The sequence below is a fragment of the Homalodisca vitripennis genome, chromosome 4 (genome assembly GCF_021130785.1).
Source record: "Homalodisca vitripennis isolate AUS2020 chromosome 4, UT_GWSS_2.1, whole genome shotgun sequence".
Taxonomy (NCBI): Eukaryota; Metazoa; Arthropoda; class Insecta; order Hemiptera; family Cicadellidae; genus Homalodisca; species Homalodisca vitripennis.
Genome location: NC_060210.1, coordinates 160,990,929 through 161,016,818, shown reverse-complemented (window position 1 = coordinate 161,016,818; position 25,890 = coordinate 160,990,929). Strand labels below are relative to the sequence as shown.

Here is a 25,890-nt window from a genome sequence, read left to right as displayed (position 1 = left end):
CAATGTAAATAAACATTTTCCGGGATCTTTGTAGGTTAAAACTTTTCTCCATGCCACTATTTGTTTTAAAATTTTAAATACAGGGTGGCCCATAAGTCAGTTGTCAGAAATGAAAATACAAAGTTACCAGAAAAGTACAAATTAATACTTTATTTGTACAAAGTATTGTATTATAATGTAATTATTATTATTTATTTTTAATTATTAATTTAAAGAGTATCTAACCTACAAATAGGTGCTCAAAATGGCTTCCACGTTGTTCTATACAAATATCGTCTTAAAAAATTGCAAGTGACAACTGACTTATGGGCCACCCTGTATATGACAAAATTATTTACATATAAATAATAAGTTTGGATATATTTATTGGTTCAAGTCTGAGGTGCTGATCTTATTACACACTCTAGCACACATTAAAGCTGTAACTGATAAGAGCTCTGCTGTACAGATATTTTAAGTTGAAATGATCTGTTCAGTATAGTGCTTTATTCTTCAATCTTGAAAACAACAATCCCTTGATACAGAGAATAACAACTAGTACATCTTCATTCCCAAAATAGCTCAATAGGGTTAGAATTAAGTCATATCCAAAACCACACATAAAACAAATATATAAATGTGAAGATATAATAACAGAAATAAGATATAAAACTGAAACAAATCCACAAAAATGTGACACACAAAAGCAGATTTAATATCTTATCTCAGAAAACAGAGCCTTGTGTCCTTTTTTGCAAGAACATATAAATAAGAAGCTGTAATTTAGACACATAAATCTTCATTGGCTAACCCATAAATCACATACATAATGAGATTGTTTAAAACACATCACTAAACAAGTTCTAAATTAATTGTATTTAAAAGATGAAATTGTATCCACCAATGATAGTGATTTAGAGTACAGTCAAAAGTATGGTTTATGTTTAAATCAGTATGATATAAACTGTTATTATTTCATAAAATGTTAACTTTCAGTGTAATGCAATTTAAAGCCGAGTTACAAACTTCTATGCAAGTTAAACTCAAGTTAAAAAAATCTTTTATTGCTACAGTGTTTATGTCAGTGATTCCATCATTTAGTCTAAATGTGCAGGTACTGTAGTTATGTACAGGTAATGGTTCCTAAAAGCATCTTTTTGTTTTTATCACTTTGGAGGTATGTGGATATACTGTTTAAATTAATGTATCTAAGCAAAAAGCAAGTCATTCAGTTCAGCTGGTTTGTTTACATTTATATTTGTGATCATCAATACTATTTTGTTCAGTTGTAAGACTAAGGCTGACATTCAAAATGTTAACATAGTAAATGTATTACATTGTGAGTTAAAATCTTTTTGAATAGTTCTTTCAGTTTCTGTAGGGAAGAGATACATAGTAATATCAATTAGTTTATAATTATTATAACATTAACAGAAAACTCTTTATATTTTCAGATTTTGGGGACCATAGGCAAACTCAATACGACATCACTATTTCAGCCGTTCCGGTCCAAAGTCGGACTCAGCCCGACATCTGTTGCAATGTGAATATCTCACAAAAAAAGGTCATTCAGACTCATATCTTTTCAATGTAACGTCTCTGTATATTTTGTGAAAGGATTTTAAATAACCAGTCACAAGTTATCTTCCTCTATGGTTTCACTTTCAGCATTATTACAATGCGTAGTTGCAAACCTGCATAGTGTTTATTTTCAGCCGAACAACAACCTGTAGCGTATGTTGCTGTTTGGTTAAACATTTATTTTGAAGTTGTTTATTTATGAATAAATGCATGTTTATTATAATGATTTAGTTGTAAAAAATAAACATGTAAAGTGAGTTTTTTTTTTCAACTGAAATGGTATTAACGAGCCGAGGCGCGAATGATGCAAATATTTTGCACGATGCAGACATTGAATATGCACTGTTTGACTTTGATAGTAATGAAGATGGTATTGATTCTGATTTTGCTATTTCTGAGGACGAAAGTGGCAAGTGATTGTAATTATGATGATAATGTTAGTATATTAAATTTTAATTTTTGTTTTATAGTTTTAAGATTTTAAGTTTTAACCACCACATTTTAAATATTTATATTATTGTTACATTTGTTCATGGATTTTTAATTATATGTTCTTTGTGTTTCTTGTTCAATTTGTGTTATTGATTTTTCATTTACCATGCAATACTTTCATTACTTAAATGATTTTCTATGATCACTCTCTATTTATATAGTTTTTATATAGTTATTAGTTATGTAAGTTCTTGTGTTTTTTGCAACATTCCAGTTAATTTTAAAAGAAGATTTTAGTACTAAAATTATTAATTTTTACTTACTACTACCTAATAGTTTGACAAACTCTATTGTAACTTGTTATGTTGCTTAATGACTAATAAAGACATCTTGAATTTTGAATCTTGAATCTTAGTGATACTGATAAAGCTGAATAACAACTCCCAGTACCAGGTAGGGTTAGGCCTAGGCCTAGGCCCACGCAATCTTAAGACTCCGTCCTAACACGTGTTTTAACAAGTATCACACTACAAAAAGCTACCAAGAGTAGGCCTAACTCTAAGCATAGCTGTGGTGTGATGTGTATATTTTGTAAATAGATGCAGACAGTAAATTTAGTTTTTGTTCACTTTTAATTTTACGTCAAGTTCAATAAGCTATTGTTATAGTAACGACTTATTTATTTTTAGTATTTTTTTACTATTGTAACAATATTCAGCATTGAAGTGAAATGAAAACCGAGTAAATTATGTAGGACTAACTATATTTCAAGTATCCTACTTTGTTCAAAAGAGCACATCAACTAATTTGCTTCTACACTTTACCAATGTAAGCAGTGCTATCTACTTTGGATATTTTACTGAATCAAATAAGACACATATGTAGTACTATATACATTTTTATTTTCAAATGACACGTTTCCTAAGCCATGAACACACACTCACATGCAATAATTAAGTTAATTATTACGTAGGTATTTACAACATGGCTAATACTTATGACGGGTACTTCCTGACAGTTTTGTATATTAACCCTTTGCACTCGAGAGAAAAATTTTTGGTCACTACCAAAAACTCGGGCCTCTATTGAACAAGTACTGGCGAAAACCTCGGAGCCCTTTTTATCAATTTTGTAAAGGTTTTGTTAAAAAGTTGTAACTTTTTTATTTTAGCAGATAGAGTTATAATTTTGGTTTTGTTTTATTTCTCATAAAATTCTATATTGTAAAAAAATATATATTTGTAATTACCTTATTCTTAATACCTTTTTTCACTTATAAAAAATTTTTTTTTTTAATTTTTTACAAAAGTTACCTTTTAGCTGTTATAACTGAAAAAATTGCATTGACATTATATATACTATTATTGTTTCTAGGTTCCTTACATAATTGTAAACATGCACATAAAATTTCATAAACTTACCTCTATAAACAAAAATGTTGAAGGCAGTTTTGTAATTTCCAACAATTTCCCCAAATAGTGAGTTATTTGAAAAATGATTGAATATTTACTTTTTTATACCTTTTTATGCCCGTAATACTGGTACTTTGGGATTATACCAACCACACCAGTATGAAGAACACAAAAATATAAATTTATAGAAACAAACATGATAGAACGTAAAAGCAACTCTTTAATTACAAACTTACAACGATTATCAATGTGGTCAGATTCCGTTATATGCCCCCAACGCTTAAACCTTTTTCAATGAACTTAGAACGTTATAAAACGATGTAGTTGAGTAACAGAACTAACATTCCATCAATCAACAAACATTTCCAGGTATTGTGATCGGTATTGTTGTCGCTGTTATCTTATCTTTCTCGAGAATCCCGATTACGGCAGGCCGCGCGGCATCACATGATTATTTAAGTTTTTGCACGGTACATAATTGCCTTTCCATTACAATTCAATTTATATTTCTGATCAGCCCCTCTAGAATTTGATATTTTACTGATAGGTACTATCTCGAGGGATGTTTTTCTTTCGTTGACATCAGCACGGGCTTCGGCAGCACCGAGAGGCCGGAGGCACTCGCATTTTGGGTGATCAAGAATAAAAACAAGTTTTGTGTGTTTTTTTTCAACAAAGAGTTTAGTTTTTGTTTGGTAATGCTTGTTTTTGTTGAATTTTTGTGTTTGGATAAATGTAGGGGTAAAATATGGAAGTACAACAAAGCGACGCAAAAGCTGAAAGGGCGGCGAGACTCTGCAATCACGTTATCTACTAGACCGCTCGACTTTGACCTCTGTCTGAGGATGGGGAGGGGTTTGTGATAAGACAATTCCTGTTTTATATTGACGAAATATTGTTCTATGCTAATCTAGTAATCATTAGAAGCAAAATGTCAAATAACGATTCATATCTGGGTGTGGTCGGTATAATCCCAAAGTACCGTAATACCTCCCTCACTTTCACTTTTGTCATCATCAGATGATTCCGAATCTGATATGTTACTGACAAAAATGTCACTCAGATCGTCAACATAACCTTATTGACTGTAATAACTTATCAGACTAAACAAAACAATGAAGAGATCAGCTGTTGAAGTTGGGATCAAATCAGCTGACGAACAAAGGTGAAGTTGACAAACCTCTACAACACAATGTAAAACTGCAAAATCACCGCCATGGAGTATAAAGGTTTACTACGTTTTTACACCCAACAACTATCCAGCTTGCGTATATCGCAAATTTACCGCATTTGGATAATTTATAAAGCCAGTATAAAAGATTTACCAAACGTCCGACATTTCGGACGTCCGAGGTTTTGGCCAAAACAACGATGTCCGATATTTCAGACGGAGTGCAAAGGGTTAAGTACATAAAAACCTGAACAAACATGTAATTTGACTTTATTTAAAAAAATTTGTGAATATTAATTTGCATAACTTAATATTTACATCAATGGTACAAGCTTCTTCCTTAAAAAATCAAGAGTTAATTACAATTTATTGGTTTATAGTGACATGTACATAAAGCAAATTCACTTGAAATTAATTAGACCTGGTGAGTCAACCCGGTTGGGGAACAAATATATCCCAAAAGTTTAAAGCCCACTGGGAAAATGAATGATGTCAACTAAAAACTAACTAAATTTGCTGAATGAACCTACTTATTTGGTGAACTAGAGATGGAACCATTGGGCGTTGACAAGTTGTCCAATTCTTGTTTCAATATTTCCGCACACTCTTTGCTGTGGAATCCATTCCTAGGCCGCTCTGGACTGAATCCATCTCCAACCCCTGGATATCATCATAACAGAACAAATTACTCTCATTATTTTACAAATATGTGGCTGATAACAATCTTTTATTTGTAAATTCCTAAGTTCATAAAGAAATAATATTTATTTATATTAAAATTTTAAGGAAATTCCAATCAGTAATTTATATATATATATATATATATAAACACAAACCATAGTATTCTATGTTTATTTATAGTAAAAACAATTGATTTTGTATGAAACAAATAAATAATATGTATACAAATAAGGAATTTATTAAAATTAATAACCCTTATGTTGATTTTGAACAATTGTTAAGCAATTAATATATAATTAATTTTACTGTTGGCTTGGACCAACAAAATTTTTAGGGGCAATTACCATGTTACATAGTTTATTATGACAGTAAATATGAAAAGAAACATTCATTATCGTTACAGCCAGAACCAATGTGGTGTAATATATAAAAACCAACATTTCATAGTTAAATTTTAAAATTTAGAAAGATAATTTCATTTTGTTTTTACTAACGTGTTTGGCCTACAAAGACCTTTACGATTATATATAACATTACATATGTTTATGGTTGAAATACTCTAGAATTAAAACCCAGGCCTATAGATTTTGGCACACCTGTAATTAAAAATTCATTAAAATATTTAAAATTGTTCTTAAGGGGTGATTTAAAGATGAAACCATTACTTAACTCTTCTAGATTGCTTCATTCTCTCACACTGATTTGATACACCTTAAATAATTCACCCTGCATAATTATGTCTATATTAAAATTAGGTCTGCATTGAAAATTAACATTTTCATCAATAGTGCTGTGTTTGGAAATTGAAATGGCTTGCTGTTGTTAGGGTGTGTGAATATTGATGAAGCAAGTTTCTCCAGCAATGTGCTCAAAGTGTAAAGCATTCTATTATAAAATAAATAGGGAAATATGACTCCCCTAAGAAGAATGAAGTGAACTCATCATTATCAGGTAAAGATGAAGTGGGTATGATTCTTGTAAATCCAATAACACGGATCCGGTAGTAACACGGATTCTAACATAGATAATGAAGAAAATGTTAAAAACATATTTTGTGTTATAAATAAAATACCCAGCATGTTGAATAAAGATAACATAAAAATAAATGTTTTAGATAAGTTATAACAACAAGTCGATGAACTGTAAAAGTTATGATTTTTCATTCTCAACAACATGATGACATGGAAGAAACCAGTTTTCGGAAGAAAATAAATAACTCTCGTTAGTGTTCGTAATAAACAAGTGATGCAAATAGGACTGTTATGCTGATTTACTAATTTGGAACAAAATAGACGAAAACTTATTGGGTGTAAATTATTTCCCAAATGACGCAGAATCTGCTGATTGTGTGTAGACAGGTCACAATGGCTGGCCGAATGTGATAAGCATCCAATACAAGAGTAAGATCACCTCAATGACAATGCTTAAACAGTACAACAGAAAAGAGTCCCCATCCTAACCCAGGAAATTGAGGGCAATGTGCCTACAAAATGTTTTATGTTAGAAAAACTCCCATCTTTCTTCAAAGTAATTTTGTGGGAGCCAATGCCTTTTGCTAAAGAAACACGATACGCAGTCTGTATGGGTAAGAAACATGAGAAAGTGTTTTTCATTTTCTGCTTTGTATCCTTGGTGGAAGTAGATGGGTTTTAATGGAAAAGACATTTCTTAGATACTTCCACAATAACTTTTTTAAAAAAAAATGTGGAACGCTTCACGATTTTGCGTGTCATCCAATAAGGATGACACGCAAAATCGTGAAGCGTTCCACATTTTTTTTTTAATAAATTTATTGTGGAAGTATCTAAGAAATGTCTTTTCCATGAGAAAGTGTGTTCTACTACACTGAAATGTTATTTATACAGCTTTCATACGTAATGTGTGATTAGGAAGTACTACCTGGACACTTGTCGACATTGGAGGTGGGGGTAGGTGGAGTATGGTGTAGCTCCATTTTGAGTGTTGTAGTGGGAGGCCTCAGTAGTGCCACCGTTACATAGCCACATGTGTGTTCCAGGTCTAACTCTTCCTGCAGTGCTGCCAATCCGCTGTGTTGGCTCCAGTCTAATCCTGCTCGACACAACACATCAGGAATTTCAATTTGAAAACCCACTTCAAGCTAATTCAAATACAAACAGTGTGAGACAACAGTATTTTTAAATCGGCTATTTTCAGGAAATGTATTGTGAACTTTAAAAACAAAATAATACATGAAGATTCAGGAATATCACAACTATCAATTCAGTGGTAGTTATACTCATCTGCACCAGAGGCACACTTGTAGATGTGTTGTCATTATCACAGAATAATACATGAAGATTCATGAATATCACAACTGTTAATTTAGTAGTAGTTATACTCATCTGTATCAGAGGCACTAATTTATAGAAGTGTTGTCATTATCGCTCTCCTGCAATAATTGCCTCAAAAAGAGCTTATTGTACTTATGTTTGCTAACCATACAGATTAATTACCAGAATTATACAACTACACTTACTAACATGCACTTAAACATTACTGCTTGGGTATGAAACCCTAACAGTTTAACCAAACAAACATGATACCAGGTTTAAACTAAAAATAAGACACCAAATATAACAAATTGTCAATTAATCACTATTTTTGACACATGGACAATGGAATGATAAAACAATATATTTATAATATATTAAAAATCCCTTATTAAGTTTTGTCAATCACTTTTTAATTTAAAATCTACCTATTTTACTCTGTATTAAAAAAAAGAGATTTTGTCCAAATTAGTATGTATTAAGTTAATAATTTTACTAGTTGTTTTTAGTAATAGATTAATGCCCAAAAAGTGAACATTTTTTCTCACCTTTTAATTTAGTTAATTAAAATAGAAACAATATAATGTTGCACTTGACATTTTATTAGGTTTTGAAATGTATGCTGCTTAAAAATAAATAAGCTCTACATATTTGAACAATATAATATAAACAATAATTCAACACTTAAGTCCCATAAATTAATTGAAGAAGTGAACAATTGTGAAGAAATCTGTGGACTTTGTCATTTTCAGGAAAATAACACATTAAAAATTTTAAATTTATAGCTGACGAGTGAAAAGCTGAGTAACCTATGCAAGTGTCTGGTCTCAAGTGACACTATGTAGTAATTGCCCTAAATTTGCTAATTCCAGTAGGTTTGGGCTGGAGTCTCAATGCAATCCATGGTAGTGGACAATAGTGTTAGTTACCAGTAACTATACCAGACTCTCAGTAATCATTCAGTATAGATCACCTAACTGACTAAAACTATAGTCAGATATAGTAAAATTACTACCAAAACTATATCCAAAAAACTACACCATTTACCTTTATTGTTTGAGATATCATCTGCATGCTTCGGTTTGAAAGGAAATGGAACCAGTCGAGTCTCAGCTCCTTTATCTACACCATAAGCCTGTGACATTACAATAAGTATTTATATGTTTATTTTACTCAACATTTCAATGAGATAGACTAAACATTTTTGTTTAACTTTGTAATAATGATTGGACATAAAAATATTCAACTAAAAGAAATTATCCCAAAACTTTATTGAACATGTTGTGGTACACAAATATAACAGTTAATGCATTTTTCATCATTGTTACCTGAGCTAAAACTGGAGAATATGTAAGGGCGTCATTCAAAGCAAATAAAAGATTTGTCAGAGGAACAACTGCAGGATCATGGCCCCATGAAGTTACAAGAACCTTATCACATTTACGCAGCAAGGACGGGAGTTTCCGCAGCCTGGTACCTGCAACATACTTCGTTCTAATGATTCTAAAATTGGCCTGGAGGTTCACTTGTGAAAAGCACATCCAAAGAAGATAAAAATGGAGGATTACACCCATAAAGGTTCTTTGAAGAAATATGGCAAGAGGGAAGGTGATTGGTACACGAAAGGTATTTTATTACTCAATCAGTCTCTAAATTAAATTATTCCCAAACGTAATAACAATGAAATCAGAAATGTACCATGTACAGCTTGTTATAACCTGTTATAACCCATCAAGGCAAAGTTATAATCTAGAAACTGGCTTGAGCGGTTGGTGTGAAGGATGTTATACAGCAAGATGCAGATATTTGTTACCATCATTATTCAATTGCTTTAGAAGCCCACTTTCGGACCAATGTTTTTAAACTCAATAAAAAAACCCCTTAATACTTGAAACGTGCACGTGACAGGATTAAGTCAAACAATTTTAAGAGAAATGGTAAAAAAATTTTAATTAGTTCAATTAAAAAAATTCCTAGCAGCTACAGAGCGAAATATAATCTTTCTGGATAGTCCTTGTATACAAAAGAACAAGTGCTTTCAAATCTTTATTAGAAACTATTTTTAAATTTGCAATGAATGTGTAAAATATTTTTACATTTCAAGTGGAGTAAATTTTAAAACTGAAACATGATTATACAAGATTTGAGATCTAGCTTGTGCTCAATCAAAACCTACTTCTCTCTTTTTTTAGATTTCTGCTAGTATAGATTACCTCTAGTCAGAAGGATAGAAGGTGGGCCATCTTTTGTGATGTGATACAGGAACATCTTGAACCATATGCTGTTGACCTCTGGAGTGGCAGGTCCCAGGTGAGGAGGATACTTGCTTGTGATTGGATGAATCTCTTTACTCAGAGGTGCCATGGACACTAGTAACCTGCCACAGGTATACCAATTATATTAATCCTTTTTCAAGTATTATGAATCTCATGGTTGCAGATTATCTGACTATTTATTTTTCGTGATACACAATGTTTTACTTATTATACATTTTGAATGCTCATTCACTGACCAATGTTTTATAATCTATTTTTTTATTCATCATAGGTGAGTGTATAAGACGTTTTCTGTAACCAATTCCCTCATGAATTGCAAAAAGCAGGCATCTACGAACCATCATATACATATGCAAAGCATAAGGATCCCTAGATTTTCTCATTATTTTGTCAATTAACACATTCGCTGCCAAATATCTCTATATGCTGAAATTTTTTAAATAAATTTGTACTTACTTTTGGATGAAATATGATAGAAATATATGAAAATTACTTATATAGAAGTAACAAAAATTATCACTCTCTACCATTTTTGGAATGTGATAACTGTGGTTACCGCTAGCTCCTGGGGACAGTCTTGTTAAACATCTATAACACCACTGTGGAATGGTCAACAAATTTTCTATTTTTCCTACCTTCAGAAAACTTATCTAAAAAAGCTGTGACTGAAATAAAAAAAAATCATTTAGCCAAAAACCGATTGCATTCCCTTAATCAACTTTAAACACAATGAACAACATGTAACAATTTCGTTTGAATGGAATTGTTAAAACTAAATCTGTTTGAACAAGTTCAAAAAACTGGGATAATTATAATTTATTCAGTAAGTTTATATCCTGTAGCCTGTACTCAATCATTCAGGTATCAAATATACTTATATATGCTAGAGGGTGTACATACGAGTAGTTCTTTGCAAGCAGGCGTGAGAGAGTGTCCGGCTCCAGAGGATAGAGACTTTCACAACGCACCAGGTCAAGTCCAGCGTGTAGGCTGGTACTGTGTCGCAGAGCCAGGATTGTGGCACGGAGAATCAAGGCATGCTCAAAGTATCGGCGAGCCTCTCCCTCACTGTCATCTCTTGCTGTACTCACCTGTCACCAGTTACATAGCACTTTATATGTCACGGCAATTATATACATAGCAGCTAAGCTTAGTTAAGTGTAGAAAAGCAATGGTTCTACTTGTGATATTATTTGTCATCATTAGTAAGAAATATTATTGTCTAAAGACATAATAAATTTAAAACTTCAAGGAATGTATAAATCTTGTGTTAGCTTCTTCAATGCCTATTGCAGATAGAAAAAAGAGCCAATGCAATGGAGAATTTGATCAATCAGTTTATAGTTACTTAAGCAGATTTTCTGAATAAGGATTGGTGTTAAGATTAAATTTTCCCGAAAATCTTTTCAGGAACATTTTTAAGAAGAAGGAGACGATCTTCAACAATAGTTATGAGTATCTACCTTTTCTAATTCATTGAGAAAACCATCAATTGATTCATCCAAAAGCTTCCCAACCTCAAACATTGTGACAGCATGGCTCTTCAGTCCCTGAAAAAGATTTAATCCACTTATATTTATTACAATAATCAATTAACTCTAATATAAACAGATTTGTTTTTTATGCTTTCATATCAAATCGATAAAGTAATTTGTGAATTTGATTCAACAAAACTTTTTGTGGAATTTCTACAAAAATTCAGTTGTAAATGAAGAGTTAATATTTTATTACACCATAAGTCATATTAGCAACCAAATATCATGGCTTGTAATACTCATAAAAAAGATTTAAACACATTAACTGTGGCAGGCACCTTAATGCATGCTAGCTAGTAAGTGTTCTCAGTATTACAGAGCTGCAGTGAACAAGTTAAGGATACGATTTATAACTATTACAATACTGTGAATTATCATATGATGCTGTTTAACCATTTGAATGCCAGCCCATTTTCTAAAAGTACCAGCCAAAAACAACAAGGCATTTTTCAACGCCTCAGCAAGATTTCATACAAATTATCATATGATTTTTCTTTTTCAACATATCTTGATGATCTTTTTACTACATATTTCCTTAATAACTGCTCTTTAAAATGAAATTGGTTTTATTGTTATGATATACGATTATTCTTTTTAAAACCACTCTTGAGAATGACCCTCAATTATGCTAACAGTGAACTGGTCTTGACATTTGTTTCCCAGTACAATTTTCCTTATATACAGGGTGTTTGAAAAGTATGGGTACGGCTTAATATTTTAAAAACCATAAGAGATAACATCTATAAACTTTGCACAGTGTCATATGGCTATGTAAACTATTTTTCCTTGCTATTACCATGACATGCCAACCATGGGGGGACGGCCTACAGAGGAAAACATGGAAATCTTAAATTGAAGCATGGGTCGAGTGATACCTCATTTGAAAGAGCTCACTTAGTAGAGTTGAATTCCGCAAACCGCATCTCAAAAGGTTTATCCAATCAGAAATGGCGGCTTGTTTTAGGTACACATTGTGAAGTACATTATGCGCTGCCATTTCTGACTGGATCGTCGTATTCTGATGCGGTAGGCGGCGTTTCACTCTACTAACCAATGTGTTTTCACTGACTTTTTTTAATTAGCAAATTATGTCATAAATTTATAACACAATAAATAAAATACAATAAATACCAATGTTTTTTAGTTTTTTTAGGAATTCAGGAGGATCATTCGGACAAACACTCCGAACAAGGCTTTCATCAATAGAAATCGACGTATGTGGAGTGTAGTAGGTCTTGAATAGTCTATTTACATGTTCTAATAGGGGTTGAAACTTTCGTGCAGGATCATAACCAGTCTGACCATATTAAGCTAGAGTACGATTGTTGACTATGTGGAAAAACTGGAGGATTGCTTCAAACAGATAAATACTAACATATCTCGAAAACCAAGAGATAACCTGTGACTTTGTGGTTGACCATAACTATTTGTCGGTTTTTAGTTGAGATCCATATTTAGGATGACTGCTAGGAAAGCCCTTATTTCTGAATGGCAGGTCGCCATTCATGTACTCTAGCTTCAGGAGACAAATTTGGATGGCTCTGCATGTATGCTGTTGCATATCGATTAGTTTCAGCAGCAAAGGTTTGCAGCAAACCCAATGTAAAAAAAAATAGAAATACTGGACCTGCTTCACACCACTTAGTGGACATTGTTTTGGGCCAGGAATTTCAGAAACAAACAAGGGTTCTCAATATCATTTGTTATTTTCCAATCATTTAGGCCTACATCAGGAATTCCTTGGTTGACACATCATTGGTGAGTAGTGTTATTAGGCCTAGGTCTGACCAAATTATTATGGACCTATTTTTGTAACACTAGGCCTACCTGCAGACATGGAGGACAAGTCTAGGGCGTCAGAAGAATAACCCGCATTGTTATCGGAAATTACAAAATCCGGGACTTTGTCCGTGTTATCTACTGGATCACAAATGAGTTCTTCACTACCAGAATTTAAATAGGCACTGGAATCCTCTGATTCTCTTCCAAAACATTCATCCAGCTTCAACTAATCTACTAAACAGCATAATTCCAATCACCGGTGACCAATCCTGCTTTCTTTTACTCATTTTACTAAGTTGAAAACAATAAAACTGTTATAAAAAAGAAAGAACTGTGTAAAACACAACATGTAAACAATCAGTATATTCGTTCAGCAGTGCAATCTCAACTGTGACAAGTAATCGAACTGCTGCATAGCTGAAATAAAACACAAGAACCACCAAAGTAAACAGTCCAAAGAGTATTAAAACGTTGTGAGCGTTTAAAGCAACTAACAGACTATCATTGAATCGAATATCATCGCAATCTGACATACTATAACAAATTAGTACGAAAAATTTGTGACATCTGTGTGGCACGGCTGGCAGCCTTTTCGATTGAGTACCCAACGTCCATTTCTCACATTGGCATGGAAAGGGTTATAAAGTGTAACAAAATTGTAAGAATACCATAATTATTGATTGTATATTTCTGTAAAATATTGCCAATAATCACGTTTTTCAGTAACAGATCACACATTAACAATTTAAATAATTCAAAAAGTGGGAAAATTAATCTGAATTATATTAGTGGGAATTTGTATTGTCGATAATTCATATTGATGGAACCAGAACACGTAGTGACAACTGTCCATAAAAGGCGATGCTCGCAGAGCCAGCCTTGAATTGGTCGACGGGATGGTGTGAGAAAGAGAGGGTATGCATCTGATGCAATAACAGCCAAGATTGTCTGAGGAAGAAGTCGTGGACAGTGCTGTAACACGTGGTGACTAAATCGGATGTGAGCTGATATAATACCTTTTTATTATTCATATTACCGCTTAAAAACAAGAAACTTTCTTTTTTAAACATCAGAAATCATAGTTCAATTTATTTGTGAACTCATAACAAATTTATATTTGAACTCGTGTAGGGACTTAAATTCTACTTTAAATAAGTCTGAGTTTGAATGAAAGTAAAAAATTTAATTAATTTATGAATATAGCACCAACAATTATCCACTACAAATTGAACAACTCCTATTAGGATAACCTGAGGTCCTACAATTGGTATACCAACGTTGTTACCCACTACAGAGATACATTAACAGGTAAGCAGCTACAATAAATCACACTACACAGATCCACGTGACTTGGCACACCAACACAAGCGATGACAATAATTGGTACTACATGAACCTGATACACATTCAATAGCGCAGCCAACATGGTGGCCTATTCCACAGCAAGTACTAACTATACTGATACACATCAGTTAGTCCGTATAAAAGTCAAGTAGTTCTATCTACTGGAAACATTCTGAATTCCCATGTATTTACACGCTTCTGTTTCTTGTTAAATCTACTGCATTATAACAGTAGTCACCTTAGATATCCGTCTGTTTGCTGTAAAAATGTACTGCCTTATTACCATAGCAGTTCCATGTTCTACAGAAAATCTATTACTGCCACTTGGTTGCTACAAATAATGTGATGGTAAACAAAAACACGGAAGTACTTATCATACTAGGACTCAACCTAGGGTGTCGATCTATGTATTCATCCTTGTTCCAAGGATTTTTACATCCAAAAATAGTATTGAATTGTAGATTTTTACAACAACATGTAATCCCTATGATAATTTTTTTTAAATGTAATTAACACGCCAGAAGACTTGCCTATTCCAGGACACCAGGGTTTCTAGGGTCGCACAAAGGAATATGCTCATGGTTATTTTTTTTGTAATTTTTTCTTAATAGGAAATATTCTTGAGAAAATCCTATGATTATTTTTAATAACTGTCTTTCAGATTATACTACTTTAAATAATCTGCATAAATAACTGTCAATAAAAAACAAATTACAGAATTCCTTACCGGTGAAAGATTTCCCATCATTAGGAAGGCAGTCAGTGTAGAATCAAAGAGAAAACATATCCTCTTGGTCTTAGGGGTATCTTGTTCATCCAGATCAATCAATGCTGCTGGCTTTTCCTCTTCAGCTCCAATTTCAGCCAGTGCATCACTCAGGTCCAACAGGCAAGGATCTGCCCCTTCAGGACTCATACTCCTGCTAACATTTCATCACACATTAGCCATTACATCAATATTAGCCAGTGCATCACTCAGGTCCAGTAGGGACTGGTGTCCCCATTAGGACTCATACTCCTTCTAACATTTCATTAGACATTAGCCATTACTTCAATATTAGCAAGTGCATCACTCAGGTCCAGTAGGGACTGGTGTCCCCATTAGGACTCATACTCCTTCTAACATTTCATTAGACATTAGCCATTACTTCAATATTAGCCAGTGCATCACTCATGTCCAGCAGGCAGGGATCTGCTCCCTCGGGACTCTTACTCAAGGTAACATTTCATCAGACATTAGCCATTACATCAATATTAGACAGAGTATCACACAGGTATAGGACTTGCTATTGCTCTGGAAACTGAGATAATGGGCCTTGTAGTGTCCTGAAGGATAGTTCTAGAATACCTATGAGGGAAACACTTGATATAAATTCTGTAGTTGTTGATTGTGCGATTAAGAGGACTAAAGACAAGGCAACTATGACTGGCTGCCGTGAGGCAAAGGCCAAAGCCCTAAAAGAACGAGAGAGCAGAGTATTTAAGAGTAGTAAGAAGTTTAAATTTACTTCAAGGTTTGCGGATTCTGATGCTACTCCAGATGTCAGTCCTTACTCTGTAGGTGGTCTTGTTGAGGGAGTTTTTCAGTATTGCTCAGCATTGTATTTCAAACCTGAGAAGAACACAGCTGGAAAGTTCACTCTCTGTTGCTATGATGGAAAAATCAAACTTCCTATTTCTACTACACTTGAAGAAATGAAAGAGTTGTTCTCTGGTAATAATGAAAGATCTAACAATTTCAGATACAATATTTGCCAATATAATAATGTAATGTCATTTGTTTCATTTGGTGCAAACGTTGATTTACCAAATAACTATGGTCTTTATTCCTTTAGAATCCATGGCTTGATTTATCACCGAATTTCTCTACTATACCCTGAAGATTTCCAAAGTACTTCATATGGTCAGTTATATATTCTTGATTTTGCCTTAGCTAATGAAATGAGAATGTACAGAAGTTACATGAGTGTAAATACTTTAATAACTGGAGATGAGAGTGAACTGCTACAATTTCCTACTGAATTCTTAAACAGTCTTGAAATGACTGGCTTACCATCCCATGAGTGACTTTGAAGAAAGGTGCAGTTGTAATGCTGTTGAGAAACTTTAATTCAATGAAAGGAATACTAAATGGCACAAGACTAATTGTCAAAAAAATGTTTGAGAACTGTTTGGATTTGACTTATCACCATCTGACACTACTGTTCCATTTTAATCAAAGCGAGGACAATCCCTATCACAGTGGCATTTTGCATATCAATTAACAAGGTGCAGGAACAAACAATCGACCAAGTAGTGGGAGTATACTTACCTGAACCAGTGTTCAGTCATGGTCAGTTATGTGTGCCCATTGTGCAAGAATTCGTTCAAAAATGTTAAGGTAGAAATTAAACCTCAAGGTCGGCTCACATCCCTTGTGGTTTGGAAAGAAGTATTGTAAAATTAGATAGTGTTCTCTTGTGAAATAGGTTGGACTGACATGTCAACTAATTATAATTTTTTTATGATGTGTTTTTTCATGTAACATTAAAAATATGAGAACTGATTTGACTACGTATGTTACTCCTCATATACTATTTTCTCCTTTGACGAGGTGAACAATTACTATCACCTTCCCCCCACACTAATTACAATATTAAGTAACACTGCAGATCAGCACGGGTTCATTAGTAACAAATTAAACTACAGAGAAGAAAATTAATAAATATTTAATTGTTGCAGTATATTATAAAGTACAGTGTTCTGTTTTATTTTATTTATTTTGAATATTTTAAAACATTGTATATCTTCTCTTCATGAAAAAGTTTTTGCCAAGGCAAGAGGTATTAACCATATCCATCACACATTGAAATAATTGACACAAACAAAATACAAAATATGTCCTGTTGTTTTTTTTTTTTAACCAGACATCAGTGTGTAAGGAAAAAGATTTGTTTTGTTACAAATGTTACGAGGAAAATTAATTGAATAAAAGGAAACCACCATCTGCACTAACTGAAGCAATTTTAGAAGCTAACCATTATTCTGACAATAATTATTGAACTATTTTTCTGTCCCATCTTGACCTAAAGACGTTTGAAGAAATTTGTAGTCATACTCAATTATGTGAACTCACAAACCAACTCAAGTCTGAAAAAGAAAAAGCAGAAATCTATTTACAAGCTGCTGAATTGAAATCAGATTAAAAATAGGAAAATGTTAATAAAGAATTATTAGCACTGAACTATGACAACAAACTTCTTGAGAGAAAGGTTGATGAAAAAGAATAGAAAATTAATACCCTTTGGGAAAAATCTCACAAATGGAAGAGGAGATACTTAATGCTAATAGCATATATTTAAAAGATAAACTAGCAGGACATATCTTCTAAATATGAAAGTGCTTATGAACACTGTCCCAGTTAGCCCTAGTTTGGAAATATCTGAAGTAAACTCGAGTAGGAATATTGGCAACAGACATACTAACAGTGCAGTGGCGTGCTCCAAATAGTAGGCCTAGAAGTTCTAACTCAAATAATGATTCTGTTGCACCAGATACTAGGCCTACTCCTTTGAGAGGAAATGAAGATGTTAAAGCAATGTCTTCAAATCAAGGACATGGACGTACTATTACTACTACTACTGCACTAGGCAGCAGCAAAAACACATTCCAAAACCTACACAAACACAAACCATATCCTCTCAAGATGCAAGTAAAAGTGACTTTCAACAACAAAATCCTGCTTTGTACTCTAAGATTCTTCAGCTAAAACCTTCAGTAAATAATGACAAACCAAAACCTAGGCCTATCGTTGGCACAAAGGCTCTTGCGCCAAACAGTAACAAGCTCACATGTGTGAAGAAATTAAATTGGATTTTCATCTCTAGGCTTGATCCGAGCGTTGTTAAAGGAAGATCTCAAAGAATATCTCACTAGTGGAACTGACAGTTCTTGTGAAGATGTTGTGTCTCGTTTCACAACCTATAAATCTTTTAAAATAGGTGTAACTGATGAGCAAAAGGATAAGGTGTTGGACCCGGGATTCTGGTTGGAAGGGGTGCTAGTAAAAGAGTTCGTTTAAAAGAGGCGAAATTTGAACAACAGGCATTTTTTGTCAGCAAAATTAAGGTCAGGTCCAAGTGAAGATAAATCTAACCTTCCTGCTACAAATAAGCCTAGTCAAATACGTATGGATCCTAAACCTAGAGTAGAAGAATTTGTGTTCTTCGGTTGGAATGTGCAAGGATTGTTATCCATAACTGAACATAATTGAATCTTTGACTGAGGACATAGGACCTGATGCTCTGTGTTTCTGTGAACATTGGTTAACCTCTGAGGAAATCTCTACCAACTGCAATTGATGGCTATGACCTCAGGGCTTCCTTCTGCCGACCTCAGTATAAGCGTGGAGGTGTGGCTCTCTTCCTAAAAGCTGGAATTGAGAGTAAGGTGCTGACTAATATTGATAGCTTTGCATGCATATCTGACTTTGAAGTGTGTGGGCTATTTAATTGCATTGTTATAAGATTGTTCTTATTAATGTATATAGAGTTTCCTGATAAAAGAAAAGACTCTATTGACAATTTTTATTGCTAAGTTGCATGATATGGTGAATTATATATTTTATGATGTTATTCCAATTGCAATATTGTGATTGCAGGGGACTATAATATTAATATTTTACAACCTCATAGCTATGATACTCTCAAGAATTCTTTAGCTTACTAGGTATGTGTGGTATGAGACACACAATAACTGAAGTACTAGACCATCCGTTTTCAGCAGATAGACTTGGTCACTTTAATGTAGGCTCATGCATTGACAATTTTTTGACAAATGTCCATTCTGATCACTGTTCGGCTAGTGTCATACCGACTCTTTCCACTTCAGATCATGATGCAATCACTTTGAAATTAGCCGTTGATCAGGTAGAGTTTTATCAAGCGAGGAAAGAACCAAGAAACTGTATTTTGTAGGCAAATGTCAGACCTTGGTTTAAAAAAATTTTATCTTCCTGCTGAGCCACAGTAAGTTGGCTTTTTAATGTACTCTTGTACAGAACCTGCTGATATGCATACTGTTTCTTGTCCTGTTTTTTTAAATGTAGTAAATGTGTCATACCCCTTAACTAAGAAAATAGTAAAGTTTTAAAAAACATTCCAGTGCAAAAAAAATGGTATACAGAAGAACTTTATAAATTGAAAGAAGCCTGTCTGGACTATTATTATGTGCCAAAGACTCACAGTGTATTAATGTTAAAACTGTTTATAATGATCTCAAGCTTAGGTATAAACAAAAGTTACAGGCTACAAAATGTGCTTACTACTCAAATCTCATAGAAAGCTCATCGAATAAATCAAAAACAACTTGGTCTCTTGTGAAGGACTTGACTCATATTAGTACTAAAAGCCAGATTTACTCTTAGTGATCCTGGCCTAACATCTGAAGGTTTTAACAACTTTTTTGTCGACAGTGTGAATGACGTCATCAATGCTATTCCATATAACGGAAAATGTTTTTCGTCCTTTCTCAGTACCAATACACCAAGCCATTTCAGCTTTACTCAAGTGACAGTGGAAGATGTATATGGTGCAATATTGAGTCTTAAAAATAGTAGTTCTCTGGTGTATATGGACTGGACTACATTGCCGAAACCATTGACTTGTCTCTTTAATAGGTGCATTGAAGTGGGTACATTTCCTGACTGTTTAAAATTCTCTAAGGTTGTGCCTGTACATAAAAAAGGCAGCAAGTCAGAGTACAGTAATTTTAGGCCTATAAGCATTATTACTGTCCTATCAAAAAATATTTTGAGGTTTTATTGAATCGACAAATTGTACATTATTTTGAATCCCACTCTCTATTCAGCAAGTGGTCAGTATGGTTTTAGAGCAAAGCGCAGTACAGTGGACGCGGTTTTATCATACACTCTTAAATGCTCTGAAGGCTTTAGAAAACAAGTTTTGTGTGGGTGGAAGGATGTATGATTTTACCAAAGCCTTCGACACTGTTTCTCACAAAATTCTTCTACAGAAATTAAAGCACTACGGATTTCAAGATTCAAGTGTTGCACTCATGAAATCTTACCTTGATAAACGTTACCAGGCTGTTTGTTTGGAGGGCAGTGTATCTACTTTTCAGTTGATGGAGCATGGAGTCCCACAGTGCTCAGTGTTGGGACCACTATTATTCATAATTTATGCAAATGACCTCCCCAATGCTATTCAGAGTGAATCAGTGGAAGCTTACCAGTTTTGCTGATGACTTAGCACTTGCTGTATGTGAGAGGGTAGCATGGCATTGAATTTGAGAATGGATGGATTATCGAACATCATACGAGATTGGTCTGAAGCAAATAGTCTCTGCCTCAATGACGCTAAAACGGTGGACATCAAATTTACATCAAATCGCACTAGAAATATGCATTCTAAAGCTGTCAAGTTCCTTGGTGTGAACCTTGAATCTAATTTGGGATGGGAGACCACACATTAGCCTCGCTCGTCAAGAAAATCTGTAGCGGAATATTTACTCTCAGAGTCCTTTATCGCCACCATCTCAATTCAGGCCTTGCTTACCGTTATACTATGCCCATATTCATAGCCACTTGGCATATGGAACCATTTCTCTGGGGAAACCATTCTACTGCTATTCGTCTATTGGTTCTTCAAAAGAGAGCATTACGGGTAATGACAGGAGCCCCATCTAGAGCACATTGTAGACCAATCTTCAAAGATCTTGGAATTTTGACTTTGCCAGCAGTGTTTGTACTTGACTGTTTGAGTTATGTCAGATGCAATATTGGAAACTTTTTCAGCCTTTGAAGATATACATGAGCATAATACCAGACATAGACAGGATCTCTTCATTAAATTTCATAAATACGCAAGAACTCAAAAAAGTTTTGAGGTGGTATCAGTGAAGCTTTTCAATCTTTTACCTGTTGACACAAGACTGTTGTCTGTAAAGCACTTCAGACAAAAGCTCAAAAAATTTCTTACCAACAACCCAATTTATAGTTATTTGGAGTTTTTTTGATATTATACATCTTTTTGAATAATGTATAAAAATTGTTATTTCTTTGTATGTAATTTACTGTTTATTCTAAAACTAATTTTTTGACACTATTCTATGTAACATGATTATCACGAATAAAGATTGTTTAAACTCTTTGACTCTTTGATAATAATGACTGTATTAGTACAGCAAAGGCTACAAACTTAGCTGAGATAAAAACTGAGACTGAAGACAAAAATTAGTGTCATGAATTCTTAAAACAAGATACAATTCCAAAGAAGCTGAGAGCAGTAAAAGAATACTAATAGAAAAAGAAATGGTAATTAAGGAACTCAAGATAACTATTACAAGAAGATATTACAAATGGAGTACAGAACTGTGGTTTTCAAAGCGTAAATAATAAATCAATAACTAAACATAAAATTGTTTCTCCATGTGTAATTCAATATGATAATCGTTTTTTCACCTTTGGAAGGAAGATTCATATCCATTTGCAGCACACAGAGCAATACAACTAGATGGATTGACGGTTTTCATGCATAGAAATGTGTGCATGGTACCTCCATCAATAACATACCTGATTTCACATGCTAATCCTGAAGTGATCAAAGAACAATTGGAATTGATTGATTTCACCAATTACAAGTATTCTCTCCATGCAATAAGCAACACTGAGGCTTAAAGGCTTAAAACCTGAATGGAAGAGTGTGAAGAGAGACCAGCTATGCAACAAACAGCGTGTGACTGTGGATATCATGTCATAGCAAATGCTGCTCATTGTATTAACACTCAAAAACAAGGGTGGCATGATGGCATGAGTGATATTTTGAATTGTATCGATGTTTTGATTGTAACAGAAACAAGAAAAACCTGAAATATACTGAAAATAAAACTGAAAGTGGGAAACGAACAAATTAGATCTAAAGAAAGTAAATTTAGCAACAGACAGTAATGGCCATTTGTTGAAGTTAAATGTCTGTCGGGAGTACTATGTGTAGAATACTAATGCTGGACTGGAGTATGTGGCAACCAATGCTTGTAGTATGGTCGAGGATTCTGATATACTGGTCATCATGGCAGGAATAAATGACAGTGATAACAGTGGAGAAATATATAATTCATTTTACAATGGCCTTGATAAAATAAGATGTCTTACATGAAAGTCTGAATGTGATATACTAGTTGTAGGAAAACAATACAGATTTATTATGTAAATGATTCTGATTTTAGAATGAACCAAATTTTATGCAAGTGGCGACTGAGAAGGGATACTCTTTTATAGACATATCTAGTTTAAAGTGCACATCTTTTACTCGCCATGGGCTTCATTTAACTATTACAAGTAAATGAGTTCTTATCTCGAAATTGGTGCAATCTATGGATAATGTTAAGGAAAACTATGTAAAAAGTTCATTGTTCATTAATAGCAGTACTCTAATTAATATAGCAATAGTTCAGGATAATAGTATTGGTTTGTGTATGTCTGTAAACTCTAAAGATGGGACTGGGAGACTAGCAAGAAGGCTCGGTACAGCTACCGGCCCAACCACCAGCCATTAAATTAAAGTGGCAGACATCACACACATACAAATACATAATATTTAAAGTTCAACGTCTTACGTCTTTAACAAAAATATGTTATGAAAATTGAAGCATTTTTAGATGTGGATAAATGTATTTGAAAAAGAGATGTATTAATCGTCTAAAAAACATTATTGCCAGTTCAAAGATTACAAATGTTTCAGATCATATGTGAAACCAAAAATGCAATAAACAAAAATATTTACAATAATGATAAAAATTCATGACCCTTTTTGTGCTACAGGAAAGGAATTCAATAAGATGAAAGATTATTATATCTTTGTTGATGATGCAATTTTACAAATCAAAACTTCTACATAATATACTTTAAAGAATTGCCTAAATTATATATATATTTCAAAATAAAACTTTGTTACTGAATCGTGAGTTAGTAATTCTAATACTTTTAATAAATGTCCAATCTTTGAGGTGGAGTTTAACTTTAGACCCATCTCTGGGTCTGAAAAGTTTAAATATGTATATCTGTTATATATTTACACGCATACATTTATTGGCATAACTTTAAATGAGTCAACATCTTTAACAATCTTGACTCAACTTTAATAATTATTTCCAAAATGCAATTATAGGGAATTGTTTCCTATTAATTTACTTGATTAGTATTTAAAAATTCTCAAAACATTTAATTGCTTGGAAATGAATTCTGTACTTGATATTTAACTTTATTTCAATAAAAAATGTAATTGTAGTGCCAATTTATTAGTACCAAATTTACTTAATAAAGCCTATATAAATTTATTCCATGTTAATGTACCAAATTAAAAACCTCCTAGAATAATTTTGGAAGATTCCAAACTGAACACTACTCACAGTAGTTTATTGCGTGAAGGTTTCCAAGAGGGATGGCAGTCTTCAGCATCTGTACACTTCTTACGAGCAAACCCAAGTCGACAGTAGAGAGAGACAGCATTCTTCACAGACTGAGCATCTATTTGTAGAACACTGGCCAACTGCAAACATAGAAAAGCAGGTCTCTACCTCTGCATCAAATGTAAACTAAACTCTTGTATTTTAAATGGAATATTTTAACTCCTTATAGTTTAATGCTGCTGACAGGTGATAATACACTGTTTTATTCATAAACATTTTTACAAATGATTGATATCTAATTTATTTAACTCCTTTACTATGTTATTATATACAGAAGTTTATAACTATTTTTAGGATTTGGATAAAAGCTAATATTGGAATAAAGATAATGTTTGTTACTTTAGCTCACTTATAAGTTATTCTATCAAGCTATCATTAAGGTTTTGAAGTTGATTCTTCTAGTTTATAATAGATACATAAACATTTGTACTGATTAATATTATACAGAAAACGCTCCAGCACTGAGAAATTAAAGGAGATCTTACATCTGAATATTATAATTTGACACATCTTATCAAAACACATAACAATTTATTAATATTTTAATACAACAAAGCAAAGCGCATTCATTAATAACTTATTGGCAAGCTCCAAATATCAATTTACAATTTACAAGAAAAAACCACTGGTTGCAGGTATACAGTTTTATAACAAATTGTCGCAACATATTGTAGGAACGTATATTATTTTACGTTTAAGAAAGAATTGAAACGATACCTAATTGAAAACGTTTTGTATTCCTTTGAGGATTTCTTATGAAATTTCATAAGATAGTTGTCATTGTTAATATAGTTCATTGTAAATAATTATAATATAGTAAAAACTGTGATGACGCTATTCAATGTTTATGTGTTTATTTACGTTCTAATTGTGAATAAATTATGATTTGACTTCAGAAATAATTACTTTATCGTATTTATCTGACTATAACATTATTTTATGAACACTACTATAGTTAATACACTCTACTTTTACTATTTGTGAAATAAAATCAGTGATATATTTACCTGCACCAACACTATGTTTTCAGCAAAAAGAATATTATCTGACTGATTGCTATTATCTGCTTTATTAGAATACACATACTACATAAAACATTATGTCCAGGGTAAATGAACTTATATTACCTATGTGTTATTTTATTTCCACCATCATATCACACTTATATTTTAGTTTCACAAATTACAATAATTTGTAAACATTCACAATACATACAACATTTATTATTAAATATTATTCTTTTATTCGAAAACTACTCTTAACTTTGACTTAAAATGTAAATATATACTACAGAACAATTTAGAGCATGTAGTATCGTATTACTAATTTTAAAAATTAACTTTTAAATTTAAAAAATAGATTCAATTAAAATGTTAACAAACAACTTACCTCACCAACACTTGTGTGTTCATCAATGGAAACAAATATCTTGTACAGCAATGTCTCAAAGTAATCTCCCAATACACGATTCATGACAAAACCTTCCAAAGGTGGAACTACAATATAGTTTGAATCTTCAATGGGCACTTCCAGATAAATAAGACCTTTCCTGCAAATCATTTAAAAACATTTCAAAACAAAACTAATAAATAAAAGTTCAGGTAACTCTTGCCTAAACATTTTTGCTTTTTAAATATTTTACATTTTCTGTTCTTACTGAAAGATAATTTGAGTATCATCATTATTATCAAGGAGCAATACAGTTAATAATAACATCTGCTACTGAATTCATATTGAATTTTATTATATAAAGGATTAAATTTCAATCTATTTACTTAAAACTGTACATATTAAACAAAACAACAGAAAACCTACACACAATACAGATTAGAAATAATTGGAATGTTTAATTTTTCAAGATTGGAAACTTCAGGTATGATATCTACAAAAAATAATATCTTACTGCTGATATACATCAAAATCATGTGACATATCACAATG

At 32.8% G+C, this 25,890-nt stretch overlaps 1 protein-coding gene across 1 annotated transcript in view; it reads right to left on the bottom strand.

The window, feature by feature from the left end:
• LOC124360474 (protein FAM91A1) overlaps nucleotides 1–25,890 on the bottom strand; it is a 46,159-nt gene that overhangs the window by 4,983 nt on the left and 15,286 nt on the right. The window contains 10 exon segments of the mRNA XM_046814137.1: nucleotides 5,106–5,235; nucleotides 7,156–7,326; nucleotides 8,595–8,682; nucleotides 8,876–9,024; nucleotides 9,761–9,924; nucleotides 10,724–10,914; nucleotides 11,287–11,373; nucleotides 15,212–15,404; nucleotides 23,890–24,029; nucleotides 25,339–25,498. Coding sequence (XP_046670093.1) covers nucleotides 5,106–5,235; nucleotides 7,156–7,326; nucleotides 8,595–8,682; nucleotides 8,876–9,024; nucleotides 9,761–9,924; nucleotides 10,724–10,914; nucleotides 11,287–11,373; nucleotides 15,212–15,404; nucleotides 23,890–24,029; nucleotides 25,339–25,498 — 1,473 coding nt within the window.